Genomic DNA, 22,038 nt, shown 5'->3' on the forward strand with positions numbered 1-22,038 from the left:
TTAAGGGTCCTTTCATCCAAAAGATGCAATTTTTTTTCCCCCTGAAGCTTCCAATGATACACCTTGTTCCTTTCTGGTTTAAAACCTGCAAACCTCCTTTCTTATGCCTAGATGGATTAAACCCAGACTGCACGTTCTGCCTATGAGAAGGATGGAACCTCAGAGAACACTCAGTGCCCCTTCCTCCAGAACCAGTCCTGCTCCCCAACTCCAAGTATGGGCCAAACATCCCCCAAAATGCTTTAAAATAATCTGGGAGCTTCTTAAAACTACAGATTCTGGGACCTCACCTCCAGAATTACTGATAAAATAAGTCCGGAGGGAAAATGGTATTTTAAAAGCAGAGACTGCTTAGGGCCCATAGGCCACTCTGGCCTTAAGCTGACATCTGCCTGGGAGACGAGAATCCTCAGCCTGACTGTCGTGCAGCAGGTGGTTAAAAGTCTAGGCTTTGGATAGACGTAGGAGTAAATTTCAGCTCTGACTCTTACTTGCTATGATGGGTCCTGGAACAAGTAACTTGACTCAGCTGACCCTCAGTTTCCTTATCTACGAAATGGGAATAAGAATAATATTACCATGCATCAGTTAGCTATTCTACAGAATTGCTGAATAACTCCGTCCACTGCACTCTATCCCCATTCGCACCCCGGCATTCAGGAACTTTAAACAAATGGCATTTATTCCTTTAGCTTTTCTATCTGTGGGTCTGGGGGGCAGCTAATCTAGCCTGATCTCTTTGATCTAGGCTGGACTGCTTGTGCCTCTGCAGTCCACCTCTGCTCCTGACTTGGCTGAGACATGATAGCTGGGCAGCTCTACTTCACACGCCTTCCATTCTCCTTTTGCAACAGTGGGCTACCCCAGGCATGTCGTTGTGGCAATAGCAGCAGCCCAAGGGAATAAGCAGAAACTGACGAGGCCTCTTGAGGTGGAGGCTCAGAGCTCTTGCACCATCATTTCTGCCTCATGACCAAAGTGAGTTACTAAAGACAAATCCAGATTCAAGGAATGGCAGAGAGACTCTGACTCTTTTGCAGGAGAAGCTTTAAAACCACATGATAGAGTGCCTGAATATAGGGAGGTGTGACAATTTGGGGCCATTAAAATAATATACCATACCTATCCCATGGGTCGTTGTGCAGAGCAATTGAAATAATGCTTGTAAAGTGCCTGACACAGCCCCTGTCACACATTAAGTGCTCAGTAAATTAGTTTTGTCACTATCATTAGTATAGTATGCACTCAAAAATGGTGGCTACTATTATTAAACCCAGAGTTCCTGAATCTAGCAACACAGATATGATGGCAGATGCTCAGAGAGGCAGTGTAGGTTTATCAAAATCGCACAGATGGGGCTGGCTGGGCCTTTACAAGTCAGGCAGTTTTTTTTTTCTTAATTCAGGATTTGAAGGGCATTATGCAAGGGCATTCAGGTATCTAGCTCAGAGTGATATCTGAAGTTCCAACAATAGCAAGGTATTAAGCCGTGGCTACAGATGACCCTGCCCACCTTCCTCCCCATAGGACAGTGGTTTTCACATTTTCATGTACATGACATTCACCTGGAGCATTTGTTGAACTGCAGCTCTCTACACCCTGCCTAATACATTGGGATTCAGTTGGTCTGGGTCAGAGTCCAGGAGGCTGAATATCAATTAAGCAAGCACTCCTAGTGATTTGGGCATGGGTGATCTGTGGACTACTCTTTGTGAAACCCGGGATTGTGCCAAGGGGTGAGAGCTAGTGAATCCCTTGTATTTCTCTTGGACTGATTATTACATTAATAGGACTGGTGATGCAGGACGTAATGAAAAGCTCTAAGATCTGTTAGGGTGTAGAGGGGTTTGGAAAGAGACACTTGCCATGCTGGAAGAAACAGCTGGCATGCACATGTTTGCCAAGGAACATTTGTGGCAGTGGGGACACCCCAAAACTAGAACCACATGGAAGGTCAATGAACTAAGGCTAGACTGAACAAAATTTCATACAATTTATACAAATATGTGTGGAGAAATTGCTGTGTCAGTTAGGGCTTTCTGTTTTCTTAGCAACAGAGAACCCAACTCACACTGGCTTAAGATGAAAAAGTAATTGGCTGGTTTATGTAAGGAAAACCCACTGGCAGAGCTGGGCAGGCTGCTCCAAGGCTCCTAGGTCTCATCATGTTGGAGCATGCCCTCCCTTTCCCAGGATCTCCCTCAGCACCCAGCCTCCCATCCTCTTAGGTTCAGGTCTGGCAGCAAAGCCTGGTTGTGTCAGTCCCAGTGGCCAGGTGAAAGGCTTTTACATCTTATTGGTTCAAATTGAGTCATGGACTAATGGCTGAGCCAACCTGTCCCTCACACTAAAAGGACTGAAACTGTGACAGAGATAGCACTACAGATAAAAATTGAAGACTCTTAAGAAGGGGAGATGAGCACCCGAGAGGCAAATAGGAAAGCTCTATCCCATTTATTGTATGCCAGGCTCCATGGTAAACCTGAAGATAAAGGGATGAGTTACAACCTGGGCCCTGCCCTTGGGATGCTCATTATCCAGAGGCAGAAACACAAATAAACACAGAATGGGAAAATGAGATAGAAACACAAATAGAGGTGCAGACAAGTTGCAGCAAGATCCCAAAGATGGGAGTGTTCACTCATCCCCGGGGAGGTCAGGAAAGATCTCCGGGAAGAGAAGACTCTGGAGATGAATTTTCAAGGGAGAGTAAGAATTTGCTCTCTGTCTAAAGGTGTAGAAGCATTTCAGAGAGTGCAGAAAAATCAAGATTACTGTGAAATGTTTGGTGTGCTGGAGAGAAGAGCATAGGGGTAATGAGGTGTGGCAAGATGGGTCTAGAAAGCAGGTAGGAGGTTTGTAAGTGGAATGCATGCTAAGGAATTTGGACTCTATGCTGTGGGTGATGGGGAGGTAAGGGCCAATTTGACAGGGAAATGCACTAGCAATGGTGTAACTAAAGGTGGATAGGGGACATGGTAGCTGGCTCTGGTGCCTCTGTAGATTCTGAGACCTGAAGAAAAGGTAGGAAAAAAATGGGCATCCTCTTTTTTTTTAAATTCAATTTTATTGTACCATGCACTCATCCAAAGTGTACAATCAGTTGTTCACAGTACCATCATATAGTTGTGCATTCATCACCCCAATCTATTTTTTTAACATTTTCCTTGTACCAGAAAAAATGAAAATAAGAATTAAAAAAAAGTAAAAAGAACACCCAAATAATCCTCCCTCCACCCTATTTTTCATTTACTTTTTTGTCCCCATTTTTCTACTCATCCATCTGTACACTGGATGAAGGGAGTGTGATCCAGGTTTTCACAATCACACTGTCGTCCTTTGTAAGCTACATTGTTATACAATCGTCTTCAAGAGTCAAGGCTATTGGGTTGGAGTGTGTTAGTTTCAGATACTTACTTCTAGCTATTCCAATACATTAAAACCTAAAAAATGTTATCTATATAGTGCATAAGAGTGCCCACCAGAGTAACCTCTTGACTACATTTGAAATCTCTCAGCCACTGAAACTTTATTTGGTTTCATTTCACATCTCCCTTTTGGTCAAGAAGATGTTCTCAACCCCATGATGCCAGGTCCAGATTCATCCCCTGGAATCATCCTGGAGTCATATCCTGTGTTCCCAGGGAGATTTTACACCCCTGGGGGTCAGGTCCCATGTAGGGGGGAAGGCAGTGAGTTCACCCGCTGAGTTGGCTTAGCTAGAGAGAGAGAGGGCCGTATCTGAGCAACAAAGAGGTACTCAGGGGGAGACTCTTAGGCACAATTATAAGCAGGTTTAGCCTCTCTTTTGCAGTGACAAGCTTCATAAGGGCAAGTCCTGTGATAGAGGGTTAGGGTCATCAAACCACAGTCCTCAATGTTTGTGGTGCCCTCTTTTATATGCTCACTTCTTTCACTGGAGGAGCCTGGCCATGCTTCTGTGTTAGAAGCTTTGATTTTTATCAGTGTGCAGGAAGGATGAGAAAGTTTAAGTCTGGAAGACCAGTTGGGGGTCTGCTCCAAGAGTTTAGAACCAGGCTACTCATGATCTCATTAGAACATGGTTGAGGTCTTAGTGCCTTGTAGTTTAGAGTGTAAGTTCTGGGTCCCAACCATATGGATTTGGTTCTAGTGCTACCTCACACTAGCTGAGTCTGTGGATGAATTACTAAACCTTGTTGGCCTCCATTTCCTCACTCATTAAATGACAATAATAATCATACCTTTTTTCAGAGGCTTGTTGTGGTGATTAAACAAATTATGGGTATTTAATTTCAAGAATTTACTGGTGTTGCGTCTCTGAAGTTTAATTTCCTTATCTCTTTAATGAGATGAATGAATCACTGCCCTGAGATTGAATGAGCTCAATCCCTTTGCAGCATGAAGTCCTGATGGAATGAAAAGATCATATGAGGAGTGCCTTGAGAGGGTGGGGATGATGGGAGCACTCACACTTTCCATACTGAGCTACGTTTTTTGAATCTGAGATTGGCAACCCAGGCACACCTGTTTAAGCACTCAAATGTGTCCCCTGCCTTTTTCCTTGGGCTCTATGGCTGTCATGGACAAACAACAGCTATAGCAATTCAGCCCATCATTTAAAAAACATTCTATAAAGTGCTAATGGCATTGTCCAAAAACTAGCAGAGCCTAAGGAGATTCTATCCAAATGGCTCGACCAGAAACCTGTCAGCTGATTTCATCAGTGACCTGCAGGAAACATCAAGCAGAGGTTTTTGATGAACAAATTGTGGGGGTCCAGATAGAAACGTAATTGTTTTTATTTATTTCCTGTACAGATTAAGAATGGATTAGCCACAGGGGAGAATTCAGAGCCATTGACTCACCAGAACACCCTATACATTTTGAGCATCTGTATAGTACCAGTTCCCATTTTCAACATATCTTTCTTCCCCCAAGCTCTTCGATGTGCCTCCTTGGGCATAGTGACCTTTCCATACTTATCCCTGTATCCTGCCCTGCCTATTTAGCAGTTTTGACATAGTAGATGGGTTTTCATGATTTCATGCTTTTGCTCACTCTGATCCCCTTATCTGAGATATCCCTTATCGAGTCTTTTTTTTTTAAATTAAATTCAGTTTTATGAAATATCTTCACATTCCATACAGTCATCCATGGTGTACAATCAACTAACTGTTCACAGTACCATCATATAGTTATGTATTCATTACCACAATCAATTTTTGAACATTTTCCTTACATCAGAAAGAATCAGAATAAGATTAAAAAATAAAAGTAAAAAAGAACACCCAAATCATCCCCCCCATCCCACTCTATTTTTCATTTAGTTTTTGTCCCCGTTTTTGTACTCATCCATCCATACACTAGATAAAGGGAGTGCGAGCCACAAGGTTTTCACAATCACACTGTCACCCCTTGTAAGCTACATTGTTATACAGTCGTCTTCAAGGGTCAAGTCTACCGGGTTGGAGTTTGATAGTTTCAGGTATTTACTTCTAGCTATTCCAATATATTAAAACCTACCTATATAGTGCATAAGGATGTCCACCAGAGTGACCTCCATTTGACTCCATTTGAAATCTCTCAGCCACTGAAGCTTTATTTAATTTCATTTCGCATCCCCCTTTTGGTCAAGAAGATGTTCTCAATCCCATGATGCTGGGTCCAGATTCATCCTTGGGAGTCATATCCTGCATTACCAGGGAGATTTACACCCCTGGGAGTCAGGTCCCATGTAGGGGAGAGGGCATGTAATTAAGTTGGCTTAGTTAGACAGAGAGGACCACAACTGAGCGACAAAGAGGCACTCATGGGGAGACTATTAGGCACAATTATTAGCAGGTTTAACCTCTCCTTTGTAGTAACAAGTTTCATAGGGGCAAACCCCAATACAGAGGGCTCAGCATGTCAAGCCATCAGTCCCCAACGTTTGTGAGAACATCAGCAACAAGCCAGGTGAGGAAGTCCAACACCTCTGCATCCTCTCCCAGCTCTTCAGGGGGACCCCGAATATATATTTTTATTCTCTGCCCAAATTACTTCGGGATGTGTTGCTATTTCACTCTAACCTATACAGACCTACCACATCTCACTTCCTGTTCAAAGTTCCATGTAATTATGGTGTTTGAACAAACTGACTGCAGAGTTACACTGTTTAGAAAATATAGATCTTGTATCAAATAGACATCTCTTCCTTTGGTCTCACATGGAAGTTGAAGTTTTAAAACACGGTTTCGACCTTTATCCCTTTGGCCTGGTTGCCCTAGTCTTAACCAGATCAGCTTCATTCATATCTCTAATTGAAGTCTGGACTCTTTCTCAGTTTTTTTTTTTTTTTAATGGGTGCTGTATGCGTTAATACTGGCATTCATATCTGCTGAGTTCTAGCTCTGAGTTTTAGGTTTCACACAGATACCCAGTGTTCCAGAGACCAATCAAGTCATACACAAAGGGATCAATATCTCAGAGTTTGGAGACAGCCATTACAATTCAGGAATAGATGTGACTGCTGTAAGAGCTTACAATCTAGGGACCATTACAATAATCATTTCCCTGTTAGACTGTGCTCTAAGATTCAATTCTGAGTTTACAAATTGTAGTTAGTCCATATTGGTGATACATTATAGTGTTTGCCTTTGTTTCTGGCATACTTCACTCAAAATGCTGTCTACAGGATCCATTCACCTTGTTGGGTATCTCATAACTTCACTCCTTCTTGTAGTTGCTCAATATTCCATTGTATGCACACACCACAGCTCACCATTCTGTTCCTCAGTCTATGTACTCTTAGGCCACCTCCACCCATTGCAAATCATGAATACTGCCTCCGTGAACACCGGTGTGCAAATGTCCATTCATGTCTCTGCTCTCAAATCTTCCAATTACATACCCCATAATGAGGCTGCAGGACCTTATGGCCCCCACATACTTAGCTTTTTGTGGAGCCACCACACTGACCTCCATAAAGGCTACTCCATTCTGCCTGCTCATCAGCAGAGGTCCAACAGAGAGGTACATCCCTCTCTCCATGTTTTCTCCATCACTTTTACTCCTATTTATATTTTTTACTACAATTTTATGGGTTTTCATGATTCCATGCTTTTGGTCACACTGGTCCCATTACCTGAGAAATCCCTTATCAAGTGTTTTTCTTTTTTTTTTTCCCTCCCCACAGCTGGAAAATCCCTACATGACCATCAGAGCCTAAGTCAAATCTCACCTCCCCTGATAAGTCTTGTTGAGTTGGTTCTCGGTGAGTTACTTTTTCCTCCATTGCTCTCTAAGAGCATTTTGTTCAGGTTGCTGATAAAATTCATTCCTGTGTTTTGCAGTTTGGGGTTTTATGGATTTATCTCTCTTATCAGCCTATAGGTCCCCAAAGCCATGAATACTTTATTTTTCTTTGATTCCCAAGTGGCTGGCCTAGAGTTTGACATTCTGCTTTAAGATTTACATCCTACCCTTTGAGCCTTTAATACTTTTTCAATAAGTTCTAATTTCCTTTCTCCCCCATAAAGTTAATAGCTTCTTTTCTTCTGGATCTATTCTTTGAGTTTATAAATACATTCAAGTCTTTCTAGGAAGAAAAAAATCCTCCTTTGACCATTGGCTTCCCTCTCTGGTGGAAAGAAAGAAGAGACACTGGCTACTGCTCTTCTTATTTTTCCTTCTTATCTAAGAACCGTGCTCTGATTTCTCTATTTACTCATGTCTCATTCATGCCTCAATCTCTTTCAGTGACTCTTCACTTTGCATCAAGGCACTGAAAACTGCCAGCCACCTATTCTTAAGTCCAGTGGGCATTTTGCATCTTATCTTGTTGGATCACTGTTCAGCATTTTGAAACTTGAGGCCCTTGTCTTCTTAAACGTCTCTACTTGCCGGGCTTTGTTGACATTATTCTCTCATAATTCTCCTCTTTCCCCTCTTACATTTACTTCTCTGTCTACTTCATGGGATTCACTTTCTCTTCATTCTGCTTAAATATGAGTGTTGCTCAGCCTTTGGTTTCCATCACTCTATTTCACACATGTTCTCTGGGTGTTGTTGCCCACTCCCAGAACTCTAACCACTGTTGGTTTCATATTGACTTGCAAATCTCTACCTCTAGCCCTGGCCTCTGTTGATTTTTGAATTCATAGGTTCTATAGCCTATTAGACAAGCGTCTCAAGCTCAATAGGTCCAGGAGGGAGCTTCTTATCATCCACCCCAAATCTGTTCCTCTTTCATTATTGCTTATTATCATGATGGGTCCCACCAGCTTAGTCACAAAACCAGACCTAGGATTTATCATAGTCAGCTTCCTTTCCCAAGGCTTTCTTTGCCTCCCAAGTATTTTTTGCTTTCTGTCTGTCAGCTAGATGTTGTTCAGATCTTGTCTAGTCTGGACTATCATGATAGCCTCTCAACTTTACCCTTATCCTTCCTTAAGTACATCTGCCACCTCCAGTAGTAGTTGTAGTTGGAGTGATCCATCTAAAATGAAAATCAGAATCCTTCAATGGCTGTCTCTGACACTGTGGTGTTCATCCTAGCTCTTGATTTATTCAGTTTCTTCATTTAGTAACCAGTGATTTAGCAGCTACTATACACCAATATGCTAAGAATGGTTCCAGATCCATTGGCACATGGAGGTGGGAGGAGAAACTTTGTTTTCAGTTAACTCCCAGTCATCTGTAAATGGGAGATAATTATAAAAATAAGAGACTCAGTTCACTTTTTTGCTTATCTCCTGCCCTTTGCTGTTTCAGAATTCCCACTGCGGTAACTTTGAGATGATTGTAGATCCTACACTCCATCATACTCCCATACTCCATCGTTCCTTTCCGCAGGTTGCTCTTATGGCCTGAAATGTAGTGCCCACTTTTCTTCACTTCACAAACGCCTAAGTGTCCTTAGGGCTCCACATCAGCATCATCTCCAGGAGGCATTCACAGAGGCCTCAGGTTAGGGCTCCATGCTCTACAGCACCCAGGGCTCACTCTCTCTGTGCCCTGTTACATTATATTGAAATTGCCTGTTTCTATGTCCCTTTCATACCTTGGACTAGGAGGTCCAAGAACACTATTAGGAACTCAATAAATATTTGTTGAATTTTACTAAACTCGCCCAGAATAGGCACTCCAAAATGTTACCTTCACCTCCCAGACAATTTGAGGGAAAAGCTCAAAAGGCAGTTTCCTTGAATCTAGAGCTTCATATTCATGTGAATGAATTCATATTCAATCAAATGTGACTCCAAATGAAATGTTTATGAAGAACAAGATGGTATGCATAACTTATGCTTATATTATTAGTTAAAAAATAATATTTACAATCTCAAAAATTTGCAAACAATAGTCCCTATATTTCAGTTTTCTTTTGAGATCCTACAGCTTTCCCTAGGTTCAGAATTTCAGGAATTGACACAACTCAAATTGACTTAACTGCCTCGTTGTTAATATTGATACAATTGATTTGTTGTTTCTGTGATTGTCAAAACAACAAAACTAAAACTAGGATTTTGAGTTTCTTAGCTTAGTGTTTTAAAGCACTGAGTCATAGAAGACAGAATTGACTTATGATGAAGTTGAATTCTGCTATTTTTACATAATACATGACATTGGACAAATAACCACATTTTTTAAAGTCTCAGTTTTGTCATCTGCAAAATAGAAATAATGCTATCTATTTTATAGGATTGTTAGGCAGATTTGATATCATGGAACAGGAGAAAGAATCTGGCATAGTGTCTAGCATAGAGTAGATGCCCAATAGTTTTTCACCCACCCCTACTAATGCATTTTAAATATATTGTGAAACATAAATAGACTATAACAAAATTGGAAATTGGAGACGGGCATTGTAAGAAGAAGGTGCTTAGGAATTATAGTTACAGTTCCTTCAGTCTGTGCAACTGGGAAATTTCAAAAAAAAAGAGTGTTGAGGATGAGATGTGAAGAAGTGGAAGTAGGAAAGATGAGTATGAAAAGGATCTAGTTCATAAATATTGTTGAATGCAAGACTAAAGAAGTAAGACAGTCAATAGGCAATGATTGGGCATGTTTAATTAGAGACATAGACATTGTCATATCCGTATCTAGAAAGATCACTCTAGCAGCTGGCTTGGTGCTTAGGTTGAAGGAGGCAGAGATCCATGAAGCAGGAAGACCAGTAGGAAGTTGATTGTGATAGTCTAAGTGAGAGATAGCTATGCTCCCAATGGCAGACTGCAAGGGAGGACGGGGCTTAGAGTGTATAAGAGGGAGAGAGAAGTGTGGGATCACACTGTGGTTCACAGAGAAGACAGGAGAAGGATAAGGTTTGCAAAGGAAGTGGATGAGTATGAAAATAAAGGAAATAGACAGATGTGAAGATTTGGGTGTGGAGGAGGGTTGGTGATGGTTGACTTGGGTAGAGGAGGGAGTTAAGAAAAGACCCACCCTTCGCATGGGCATGATTTGGGAGACTATGGGATTCACTTGGATGTGGAAGATTGGAAGAAGAGGAAGTTTGAGAGGATGACAATGGGTTTACTTTGGGATATATTGAGTTTGATGTGCTCATGGAATTTCCTACAGAAGCTATTGATTAATTCATTGAAAATGATAATATAAAAATGATAACGAACACTCGTTCCAGAGGTTCCTAAACTTTTTTTGTAATCTTGCACGTAACAATTAGTAAAAGTTTTTGACTATATACCTCCCTATGAATGTGTGTAAAAAAAAATATGTGTATATACACACACACTTTACAAATATTACCTTCATTAGCTACTATCACATTCCTGTGTTCAATATCATACTTAGGGTCAAGCAAGGGTCAGCATTAATAAAAAAATAATAGATGTAAATAGATGTAAATCCATGTATCAGTTGTAAATCCATGTATCAGTTGGCTGATCCATGTATCATGTCTTGATAATCATGAATTATTTTGCCCAATTCTTGACAAATATGATTAGCTCCTCCTTGTTTTGATCTGGCATTGCAGTGTGGCTATTCCTCTGCTGTTTTCTTTTTGTTCTCTCTGGCATATATTATCATTTTTGTCAATCTACAATTCCTTTGCAGTAATTTTTTTAAGCTACTTGCCAATTCTGTGAGGGTTGGTTTACTTAAAATCAGATAATATATTCCTAAAATCCATATCACTAGGCACAAATAATTGTCAAGTCATCCACAATACATTCCAGGTGAGGAAAAGAGGGAATCCTGCCCCTCCATGCTATAGCCCTCCCACTTTTTCACTCCATTACCCCTGGCAACTTGCGAGTGTCTGATATTTGGGCTGAGACTTGTAAATAAGCAATAAACAAGTACATCAGAAATTATAATTTTTTTTCTGCCTTGTATGCCCTGATCAGTACATTCTAATAGGACTTAATTAGCACTGAATTATATGCTTTAATACATGAAAACTACTTTGGGCAAACAGGATTCATTCACGGGATACAATAAAAAAAGAATTGTTCTTGTCTCCCACTGTTTAAACTCATTGCTAGGTCTGATTTTTCATGACATTTGGATGAAAATTAAGGCAAAGCCCATGGTAGTTTTTGTTACTTTCAAAAATTTTCCTGATCACTCCTATTCCCCACACATACTCTCAGTTCAGTAATTAATATGTCCAATTCAGTATATTGTAACCTTAAGTCAAGTTTTATTTACCCTTGAAACTTGACCCTTTCCATCTTCTCATGTCTTTCCTCATTTTACACTTCTGCGTCGCCTCCATTTTGCTAGCCTTAATCTTGACTTCTTCAGAGTGAAGGGGTTGGTCAAGGATGCGAGGTAAGGAGGTGGCAGGATTCTTCCTTGACTAGTATTATTTTGATGATCTAGTGGGTGTCTTGTGTTTAATATTTTTTCACTTGCAGCATTTTGGGGGTATCTTTAGAGCTTTCCTTCATATTTCGGATCACTTGTGACTCCACTGTCATAGGAAAATAAATCTCTCTTCAGCTGCTTTTGTGTCACTCATTCCTTGGACCCTTGGTAAAAGACAGTCTAATCCCAGGCTTCTTTGGCTGGGGTCCACTGCTCCCCCCAGGGCAGGTTCTAAGGCACCCTTCTCTGCTCTCTCTTGTGCGTGGTCCACCACCAATCCACAGGGAACACATTTCTCTGATTCATGAGTTAGGGATTGCTTCTCAAATTGAAGACCTAACTATGTTGCCACATTCCAGCTTTGCTCTCTTTAGATTTCACTTTTTTTAGTCCTTTTTTTTAGATTTCTCCAGTGTAAGTCACATACCAATCCACCATATTTCCTCCCCAAGCTCCAGTGAATATTTATTATTCTTTTTCTTCAGTTTTCTTGAAGCTTCTTTCCCTGGGCTTGCGGTGAGGGGCTTCTGCCCTCAACTCTCCCCCTGAGGAGTTTGGCAAGGGTGGAAGACTCACAGCATGGTGTCAGCTCTTACCCCAACTCCAGTCCTAACCTCAACATCTGACTGTTTTAGTGTTGAGGTGGGTGAGAGCTTAAGGATCACAAAACATGATGGATTTTGGCCACCTTGTTTTGTAAGTCCTGTGTAGTGGTCACATACCTCACTTTAAAATATGATGTCTGGTGTCTTGAGCTTCAGCTGAAACTGAGGTAAAATAGTTGCATTTAAAATCCTAGTCGATCCTTAGCCGAACCCCAACGGTTGCTCATCTTCCTGTAATTGCTTCCATTTTACAGAGGAGGAAACTGTAGCACAGGAGGGTTATTGACATTCCCAGGGTCATCCAGATTGATAGGTCTGTAGCTCAGGTGGGAAGTCTGAGGTGGAGATACAAGTTTGGAAGTTGCGACCTGGATGAGATCAGCCAATTGACCCGGGTTCAGAGGTCACCTGCTCACATCTGGAGGCCAGTCCTGTTCCTCGGGGACCCTGGAGCGAAAGGGCAGGTATTGCCTTCCATCTTCTGGTCCAGAATGTGGGTAATGACCCAGCAATCAATGCAGAAAGCTCCAGAGAATGTTCCAGAAAGCTCCAACACTGCTACTAGAAGGCCGTTCTCTCCCTTTCTCTTGCGTTTGTACCTCGGATGTAAATAATGTACAATGGCAACAATTAGAGAGCATGCTTGATTCCCTTAATAACACTCTAGGCTTAGACGTAACACGGTTCAGCTGAGGGATTCCCCCTCCCCATACTCTCCATGCTACAGTCTGCGTCAGTGGCTCCACGTCAACCAGGGCACCACACAGTCGCAGCTGGTGACTCACTGAAGGTCACTGTGGGGTCAAGGGCAGCTCCTGGAATAGAACCAGCCTCTCTTTCACAGGCTTTAAACCCCAATGACAGGAAATTCCCTTTATGAAACTTTTAGGAAAATAACATTTCCAAAATGCACGATGGCAAATATCCCGGGCTGTCTCTAGGACATCAAGATTTGGAGATGTGGTCCTTGACCCATGGAATTTTTTTTTTTGTAATGTATTTACTGAGTGTTCATTTATTGATTTTGGATGGAAGAGGCAACTGGACAGTGGCTCAATGAAAAAGTTGTAAAGGAGCACAAGTCAACCTTCTTGGGCCATGTCGTACAGTAGAAAGGGACTGCCTAGCCCAGTGCTGTCCTCTAGAAATACAATGCGAGCCACATGTGTAATTTTAAAGTTTCTAGCAGCTACACTGGAATAATTAAAAAGAAACAGTGGAAGTGATTTTAATAATGCATGTTATTTAACCCAATGCATACAAAATGGTAACATTTCAACATGTTAACAATATAAAATATTAATGAGATATTATGCATTCTGTTATTCCTACCAAGTCTTTGAAATCCAGTACGTGTGTGTTTTATACTGGCACATCTCAATTTCAACTTGCCATATTTCAAGACAGTGATAGCCACATGTGGCCAGTGGCTCCCAAATTGAAAAGCATAGTCTCCATCTCAGCCATTTGCTAGCTTTGTAGTGTTGGGCCAGTTAATTAATGTGTCTGAACCTCAATTTCCCCCGATGTGTGAAGTGGGGACCCTAACCCTTCCCTCTCATGGTATTATGATGAGTTTATGTGTGTAAAACAACATGCACAGTTCCTGGCACATAGTAAAAGCTCAGTTAATGCCTGGCTCTCTCCTCAAACCAACTTTTACAGCAACTAAACTCTAAGCTCCCCGAGGGAGGTTGAAATGCAAACCTGGCTTCTGACGTATCCGAACTGAAATCAGCCCTGCTTTTTTCCTTTCCTTCCACTGACATTTCTTTTTCCCTGAGGCATCTCCCCCACTTGCTCCTTACTTCTTTCGAGTCTCTGCTCAAAAGCCACTTTATCAGAGAACCTTTTCCCGACCACCTTGAATAAAAAGCAATACCCAAATCCTCAACCCCCCTTACCTGCCTTAATTTTCTTTAGAGCACTCTTCACCACCATAAATATAGTGACTCCTAGAAAGTGAGCTTCCTGAGCATCGTGGCTGATCTGTTCACTATTGAATCCCCAGCTTCTGGGACATTGCCTGCCACACAACAGCTGCTCAATCATGGATGAATAAAGGAATTTACTGAACATCTATAATGCTTTGCCCTTATTGTATAGCATAGAAATGAAATACACAGTTACAGCTTGATGGAGGGGTGAGAGAGGGAGAGACAGGTAATCAATGCCTTCCCAGCCCTTGTTCGCACAAAACCCCTCTGCCAGCCAATATACCAGTCTTGCTGCACACCCAATCCCTCTTCTAACAATTTCCACCCTCTCTCATCCCCAGGGCTTCTTTTATGCTACCTGCTCTGCCTGGAACGCCTCTTGCCCAATCTGTCTCTGGTACAACCTTCCATGCTGTTTAAGGTCCTCCTCAATTATAACCTCTTCTCTGGGGTCCTTCCAGATCTCTTGGTTCAAAACAATCATGCTTTCCTCTATTCATCCATTGGGGTTTATTCCTTCATTGCAGTATTTATGACAGCATATTTTGTATAGGATCACACATGTATGGGTGTGACTGTCCCTCTGTATTTTGAATCTCTGGAGGGCAGGACCTAATTTCAGCTGTGTTGGGGTGGGGAGCAATGTAGTGGAAATTATACAGACTTGGTAATGAGATATACGTAGGTTAGAATGTCGAATCTCACACTTAATGTCTTGTGATCTTGGGAACGTCATTTTACGTCTCTAAGTCTCAAGGTCCTTGCCTGTTCAGTGGGATATCTGTACTCACCTCATGGAATACGGCTTTTTTACATACACTCTGCACTGGATGCTTTGGCTGCTACGAAGAGAGCAGACAGTTTTAGAGACAAGCACACAGTACAGGCACCTCAAGTATCGGTCTCGTGACCATGGTGTCTGTCACCATAGCTCACATGACAACATTTAGGTAACATAAGTGCTAGTCCTTGTTCTAGCCCACGAAATATCTGTTTCTATTAAAATGCACTTCATAGAAACTTGTGTTTTCATTTTTAGCGCTCTGTGGATTATTGTGATTTTCTAAGTCAACAGAGATCTATTCGGACTTCTTCCATGAAGTGCTCATTTCTATTAGAGGAAATGTAGATTGTGTCACAGGACTCAAAAAAGAAAACTGGTTCAAACACAGCCACACGCCCCCCCCCCCCCCCACTGCCCTGCAGGGACAATGCAGCAGAGAAGAACACTAAACAGGGACCGAGGAGTCTAGCTCCATCTGCCCTTCACCTGCTATGACCTGGTGCAAGTCCTTCGACCCATGGGCCTCAAGGTCATGCCCAGTAAAACAAGAGTTGGGGTAGAGCAGGGTTTTTCAGCCTTCACGCCGCTGAAATGTTGGGTCTGATATTCTTTGTTGTGGGCACTGTCTTGTGACTTGAAGGATGTTTCGCAGCCTCCCATGAGATGTCAGTGGCACCCGCTCTGTCGTGGCAATCAAAGATGTCTCCAGACATTGCCAAATGTCCCGCGGCGGTGGTGGGGCCAAATTCTCCCCTACTTGAGAAGCGCTGTATTAGATCTTTCAAGTTCTAGCTAATTCTAGGACTCTAGGCTGAGGTCTCATTCTCTTACACACACACCCATAAACACACACATACACACACAACACACACGCTACTGCTCCATCCAGGTATAACAGTTTGGTTCCACTTCTGAAGGCTGCAGTGTTCTGAATTCTGCTTCCATGCAAACAGTCTAACAGCTGAGCATTTTGTCACAGGCTCCCGTCCTGCACCCACACATAACAGAAACCATGTACAAGGGCTGTATGGGTGACACGCTATGATTTCAGCATGTTGTAGCTCCCCACCGGGATCTCTGAACAATCGCCTCCTCCCCCTGCTTGCCATTCAGGTGGGCTCTGGCAGACAGCTTTGGCAGCTGTAGCTGTTATGCTTCTGTGCTCAATGTGTATAGCTTTGTTTTAGGCTCTGAACAAAACTTCAGACCACAGCTTCTGCCAGCCCACTCTCTGCCCACGTGCCTCCCTCCTTTGCCCCTGACAGCTGGGGCTTGCAGTGCCGAGTGGATTTTTGTTGCCGTTCACAATAAAATGGTTCAACTGGGTAACAGAGAGAAATATCCAACTGGGCAGGAAATTCACATCCATCCCTTTTTGATTTTCTCTTTCTCAGCTTCACTTTCCTCCCATTTCTAGCTGGAAGAATAGACAAGGTATTATATCTCATCATGTGTATATATGGTTCTAGAGTTGACAAAATGTTTTTACAATCATTGTGTCCTCACCTCATTTTTCAACGGCTAACGTAAGAATCTCAAGTCTAGAGAGGGGACGTGACTGTCCAGAGCTTCACAGCTTCACAGTGTGGTGAGCCAGACAGACACATAAACAAGTATCATAAAATACAGTAGATGCTAACATACAGGTGTATAAAAGGAGCAACTAGAGCCGAGAGCAACAGCGAGCACATTGTTAGAGGAGTAGGAGAAGCAAATGGCCATGGGGGAAATGACCTGAACTGGCCACTGAAATATGAACAGTGCCTGGAGGGCAGGTGGGAACAGTGTAAGGGAAGACACTCCCCACTAGGGGTGCCCACGACATCAGCAGCAGCTTTTGTTATAATCATCGTCATCATCATCATCATCCATGATACCATTTTATTGAGCACTTACTATATGCCAGGCACTGGTTGAGCACTTCTCATAAATTATTTCACTTAATGCTCACAGTAGTCCTGGATGTAGGTGTTGTTATGAAAGCACATTTTCCATGTCAGGAAACTGAGTCTCAGAAGATAAAATACTTGCCTGAAATAATATTGTTTATAACTGATGGAAACTGGATTCAAAGCTGCCTTTTAGTATGGAGTGGATAAGTTCTTTTTAGAATGAGTGGGTCGGGCTGGGACACAGACAGTATGGTGTAGAATGATGATGAAGTCATAGGAACAAAACCTGTAAATTTTCCTAAGGCTAGGTGTGAACTTGTGATTTATGTTCTCTTCTCCGCACAAGGGACCTGTATATAAACTGGGCCTTAGTCTCCAGCATTCTGCTAACACAGCATCACTGTGCTACGCTGCCATCCCAAAAGAGAGGCAGGCAAGAATCACCACCCCCCCCCCCCCAACCATAGCCTTTAGTTTCCCTTCTGAACACCAGGGAACTTTGAAGTTCACCGGCACTAAGGGTGATTATTTGGTCTTGCTTCCTTGGAGTGAGTGAGGCAGTCTACTGAGCATTATAGAAGTGGACTCTAATGAGCTCCAGAAACTCGTCATCACTAAGGTATCTAACCTGGATAGCCATGAAAATAATCCACTAATAAGAATGTGTGTTCATCTCATAATGAAAAATCAAAGGGCATGCTCAGTGGATGCATGTCTGTGTGAGAAGGGAAGAGAAAGGAACTCTTGTTTACTGAGTCCCGTTCTGAGAAGCAAGTTGGTTGCCATGATGCAGGTGTTAGAGACACCTGACTTCTGCCTCCATGATTGTGATTGTCTTCATTCATTCATTCATTCATTCTCATTCATTCATTCGACACAGGTGTCTTAAAAACCTGCGTTTTGCCTGCGGCTGAGATAGAGACGCTTAAGTCCATCCTCCAATTTACAGACAAAAAAATGGAATCCCTAAACGGAGAAGCAGTTTGTATACGTTCCCACAACATGTGAGCTGCAAAGCAGGACCGTGAGCCCAGATTTCCAGGGCTTCCATCCTCTTACCCAGAAACTGTGCTGCTTTCCATGAACTTTACAGCACTCTACTGATATAAGGTATTATTAAGATGGTGTGTTAATTGACTTTTTCTTTTTTTTTTCCTTTTTTTTCCTCTCCCCTCTCTCCCTCCTTTCCTTCCTCCTCTCTTTTTCTCTTTCTTATTCTTTTCTCCACAGGACTCCTCAGAATGGAGCAAGAATGAGAGGAAAAAGGCCGGCAGAAAAAGCATGAACTGGAGGTTTGCTGAGCTCCTCTACTTCCTGTTTGTATGGGGCCATATCTCTGTGCAGCCCTCCCACCAGGAACCAGCCGGGACAGATCAACATGTCTCCAAGGAATTTGATTGGCTTATTTCAGACAGGGGGCCTTTCCACCACTCCAGGAGCTACCTATCCTTTGTGGAAAGACACCGTCAAGGATTTACAACCAGATATAAAATATACAGGTAAGATCTGCGCTCAGCCAGCTTGGCTTTTCATGTGCTATGTGTTTTGTGGGGTCAGGCATTGGCCTGGGCCTTGATATATGGGGGGAGGGGTGTCTGGGTAAGGGGATGACACCCCTTATTTTTTCTCTTTTTAGATTATTTTTTTTATTTTGCAAAAGAGATTGACAGTAATGTGCTGAAGAATGGATTGAATAGCTAATATTCATTGAGTACATACTGCATGCTGGACATTGGGCTTGACACTTTGTATACTTTATTTCATTTAAATTTGATAATAACTACGGAAGATAGGTTCTGTTTTTTTCCTCCACGTTACAGATGAGCTGACTGAGCCTCAGCTAGGTTAAATAACTTGTCTAAAGTCACACCTGAAATTCAAATCCTGGTTTACCTGCGTCTGTAATCATGATGTTTCTATTGAACCACATCAGATGTAAGTAGTGTTTAGCTATTCATATACCCAATCTCCTACCTAGACATATTTCTACATCTGGAAACAAGTAGTGACATTAAGTGAACAGCCTTTTGTTGAGGAGCTCCAAACTGGTTCTTGAGCTATTGAAATCCTATTCATTTGTTTAGGCTCAGCCCAATGCCCTTTCTTCTTTGAAATCTTAGATTTTCCCCATTCTACTTAATCACTTTTTCTTTGATATAGTTATAGTTCTTTACTCTCATACCTCTTCAACCTTAATCCTTTTGGCATTTGAGTGCCTTCTTGTATTTGTTTCTCACCTAAATGGAAACTCTCCGTGGGTGGGGCTAATATATAATTTGTTTTTGTGTCCTCAAGGTGATTTTTGCTCTGCTATGTAATCGTAAGCACACAATAAATGTTTGTGGACTGAAATGTCTTGGAGGACATGAAAACTCCCTGTCGGTATAATCCTTGTCTTAAGGTTAGAGAAGAGGGGCAAATGCTGGAACTTCTGGGCTAATTAGAATAAGATAGCCAGACAACAAACTGGAGAAAAGGACCCTGGCCTACAGCTGAGAAGGCATGAATTCAAGTCTTAAATCTTCCAGATTTTTGGTATGAAAAATGGGCACACTTCCTTTGCATATTTTGTGGCATGAAGGATTTGGGCTGCATGATCTATAAAATCTCTAACAGCTGCAAATGCCTGTGATTCTGCTTTGAATGTGAAGTCACAGTGTGAAAGTAGGCTACTAGTAAATGAGGATTTGCAATGATTCCATCTATGCTAGAGTTCCCAGATGAACTTTCTATGGGCTTTAAGTAGTAAGTGATCAGAGAGTTATTAGGGAAAGGTTGTTCTGGGCAGGATGAAAAATAGGAATGCCAAGGAAAATTAATATAGGGTAGGTAAGAAAAAGGAAAAAAAAAGCACAAGGATGAGACATGTTGGGGGATTCTTCCTTAGAAGAATTTTAGAATTTCAAAAATAGAATGATTGTTTCAAAGGGTTACCCCTTGGGACAGCTATTCCTAAATCATCCAAGATTACAGGTTATCTACTTGTCAAATTTGCATACTTAAAATATTTTTTGGCAGAATGCAGTCATTGATGTTTGTAGATGCATCAACAGAATAGGGTGCACATTGACTGTTCAACAGTGCATGTAAATATCTGAAGTCCCCAGCACTGGGGAAGATGCAGTCTTGATATGCTGGATTTTAGGGAACCAAAGAAGTAATGAAGATCCAGCATATCTTGTTCTGTTTGTGTTTTGTCAGACAACAATGACCCCTTGCTTTTATGTATGGATTTCTATCCCACTGCCGCAGCCGAAGTTCCCGAGGACCCTTTAAGTTTGGGATGACTGGAATTCATATCCTCATTTTCAAGATGAGGAGATGAATGACCTGAATAAAGAAAGTCACATAGCCATGAAAAGGTGGGGCCTGGACTGGAAATAAAGTCTGATTATAAGCTCATAACCACATTGAAAAATATGCTAGGACTACAGGCATTCATTCACTGTTTACAAATGTTTCTTAGCAAATACAACATGCCTGGCCCTATGCTAGACACTGAGGATAATTAGTCCTACAATGTAGTCACAATGTGACATGGTGATAGCTATAATGGAGTTGGCAAGCAGAGCTATGGCACGTGTTAGGTGATCAATATATGTTTTTGATTGGTGTTGAGATAACTGTATAGCTAAAGAGGTACCCTGCATGGAACCACAGATACATAATTCTTAATAGCAACCGTTTATTGAGCACTTACGCTGTGCCACCGAAGGGAGGGCCTCACTCCTCACAACATCCCCTGTGAGATGGGCAGAACCTTGGTGTTTCACAAACGGGAAAACCAGAAATTGGGTTGAGCACGTTGCCCTAGGTCATCCGTCTGGTAAGGAGTGGAGCTGAGGTTCAGACACTGATCTCCATGACCCTAAAGCCCTTCTTAACTGCTACACTGGATGACCCCCAGTACAACTTCTAATTATTAGAGTATTGCAGAGCTCCGAAAGGGATTTTCCAAACATGTTCACATTGCTCTCTCACAACCACTCTGGAAGCATTTCAGGGAGAATTTTAGCGATGCTAGAAAGTTACCAATGAGGCGAGGCGGGAGATCAGGACACCTGGATACTGATTTCAGCTCTGCGGTGTACTAGGTGTGGGACATTAGGCCAGACCCCTCCTCTTCCACTCTCTTCACCTGCCAAACAATAGGAGTGATTCAGATCAGTGGTTTTCAACCTAGTTCTTTGAATCTTGAAGATTAAGTAAGGTTGTCATAGAAAACACTAGTGTGGGGAGAGAGGCAAAGGGGCTGATCAGGCAGGATTCCCAGTCCTTTGCTCCTCTTAGACAAAACAGATTGTGTCTGCTTTTGAGTTTAGATTTCACATATGCCTTACTTCGGATTCCACTGATAAAACAAAGTTTTCAATCAACCAATAAGATGATTTCTAAAACCCATTCTAGCTCTAAAATTAAGTATAAGACTTAACCAAGGTTATGGGGCTAATTAAATGATTAAGTTCAACCCAGAAGTCAGGCACCTGGCCATGCAATATTCCTTCTTTATTTAATCCTCAGATAATATTAAGCATCAGCTAGAGGCCCAGCACTGTTTTTTTTGGGGGGTGGGGGGGTGGGGACAGTATACAATATTGAGTAAAATAACCATGATCCCTACTATCATGAAAGAGACTGGCATTAATTTAATAAGCACACACACACATTCATAGAGGGTATGTATAATCTAAGTGCTACAAAGAGAAAAGACCATGGTGGGCATGGCTAGGAGACTAGCTATACCATAAACACTGACTGGGCACCTACCATATATAAGGATTAAGTGTGTGTGTGTGGGGGGGCTGTTCATGCCAAAATATGGACATGGACACACATGCAAATAAATACCCAGAGACATGCTCTCATCCAGGCACAAACCAGAGCAAAAGCCAACTAGGATGTGCGCAGTGGGGCATTTGTCAATTGATGCTTTCTCCCTAGTCTGCTTTGTTGAAACATTAAATAATGTTGAAACATTAAAACACGTTGGCAGTGATTTCCAACTGTGTCTTGCTGTGTGCTAACAT

General features: G+C 42.1%; 1 protein-coding gene across 2 annotated transcripts in view; it reads left to right on the forward strand.

The window, feature by feature from the left end:
* Window positions 1–22,038, forward strand: part of BRINP1 (BMP/retinoic acid inducible neural specific 1) — a 200,200-nt gene that overhangs the window by 34,717 nt on the left and 143,445 nt on the right. For both annotated transcript variants that reach the window (XM_037798467.1, XM_037798468.1), the window contains exon 2: window positions 18,242–18,510. In XM_037798467.1, the coding sequence (XP_037654395.1) occupies window positions 18,293–18,510 (218 nt within the window). In that variant the 5' untranslated portion in view covers window positions 18,242–18,292. The remainder of the gene's footprint in view (window positions 1–18,241; window positions 18,511–22,038) is intronic.

The sequence above is a fragment of the Choloepus didactylus genome, chromosome 10, assembly GCF_015220235.1.
Source record: "Choloepus didactylus isolate mChoDid1 chromosome 10, mChoDid1.pri, whole genome shotgun sequence".
NCBI lineage: Eukaryota > Metazoa > Chordata > Mammalia > Pilosa > Megalonychidae > Choloepus > Choloepus didactylus.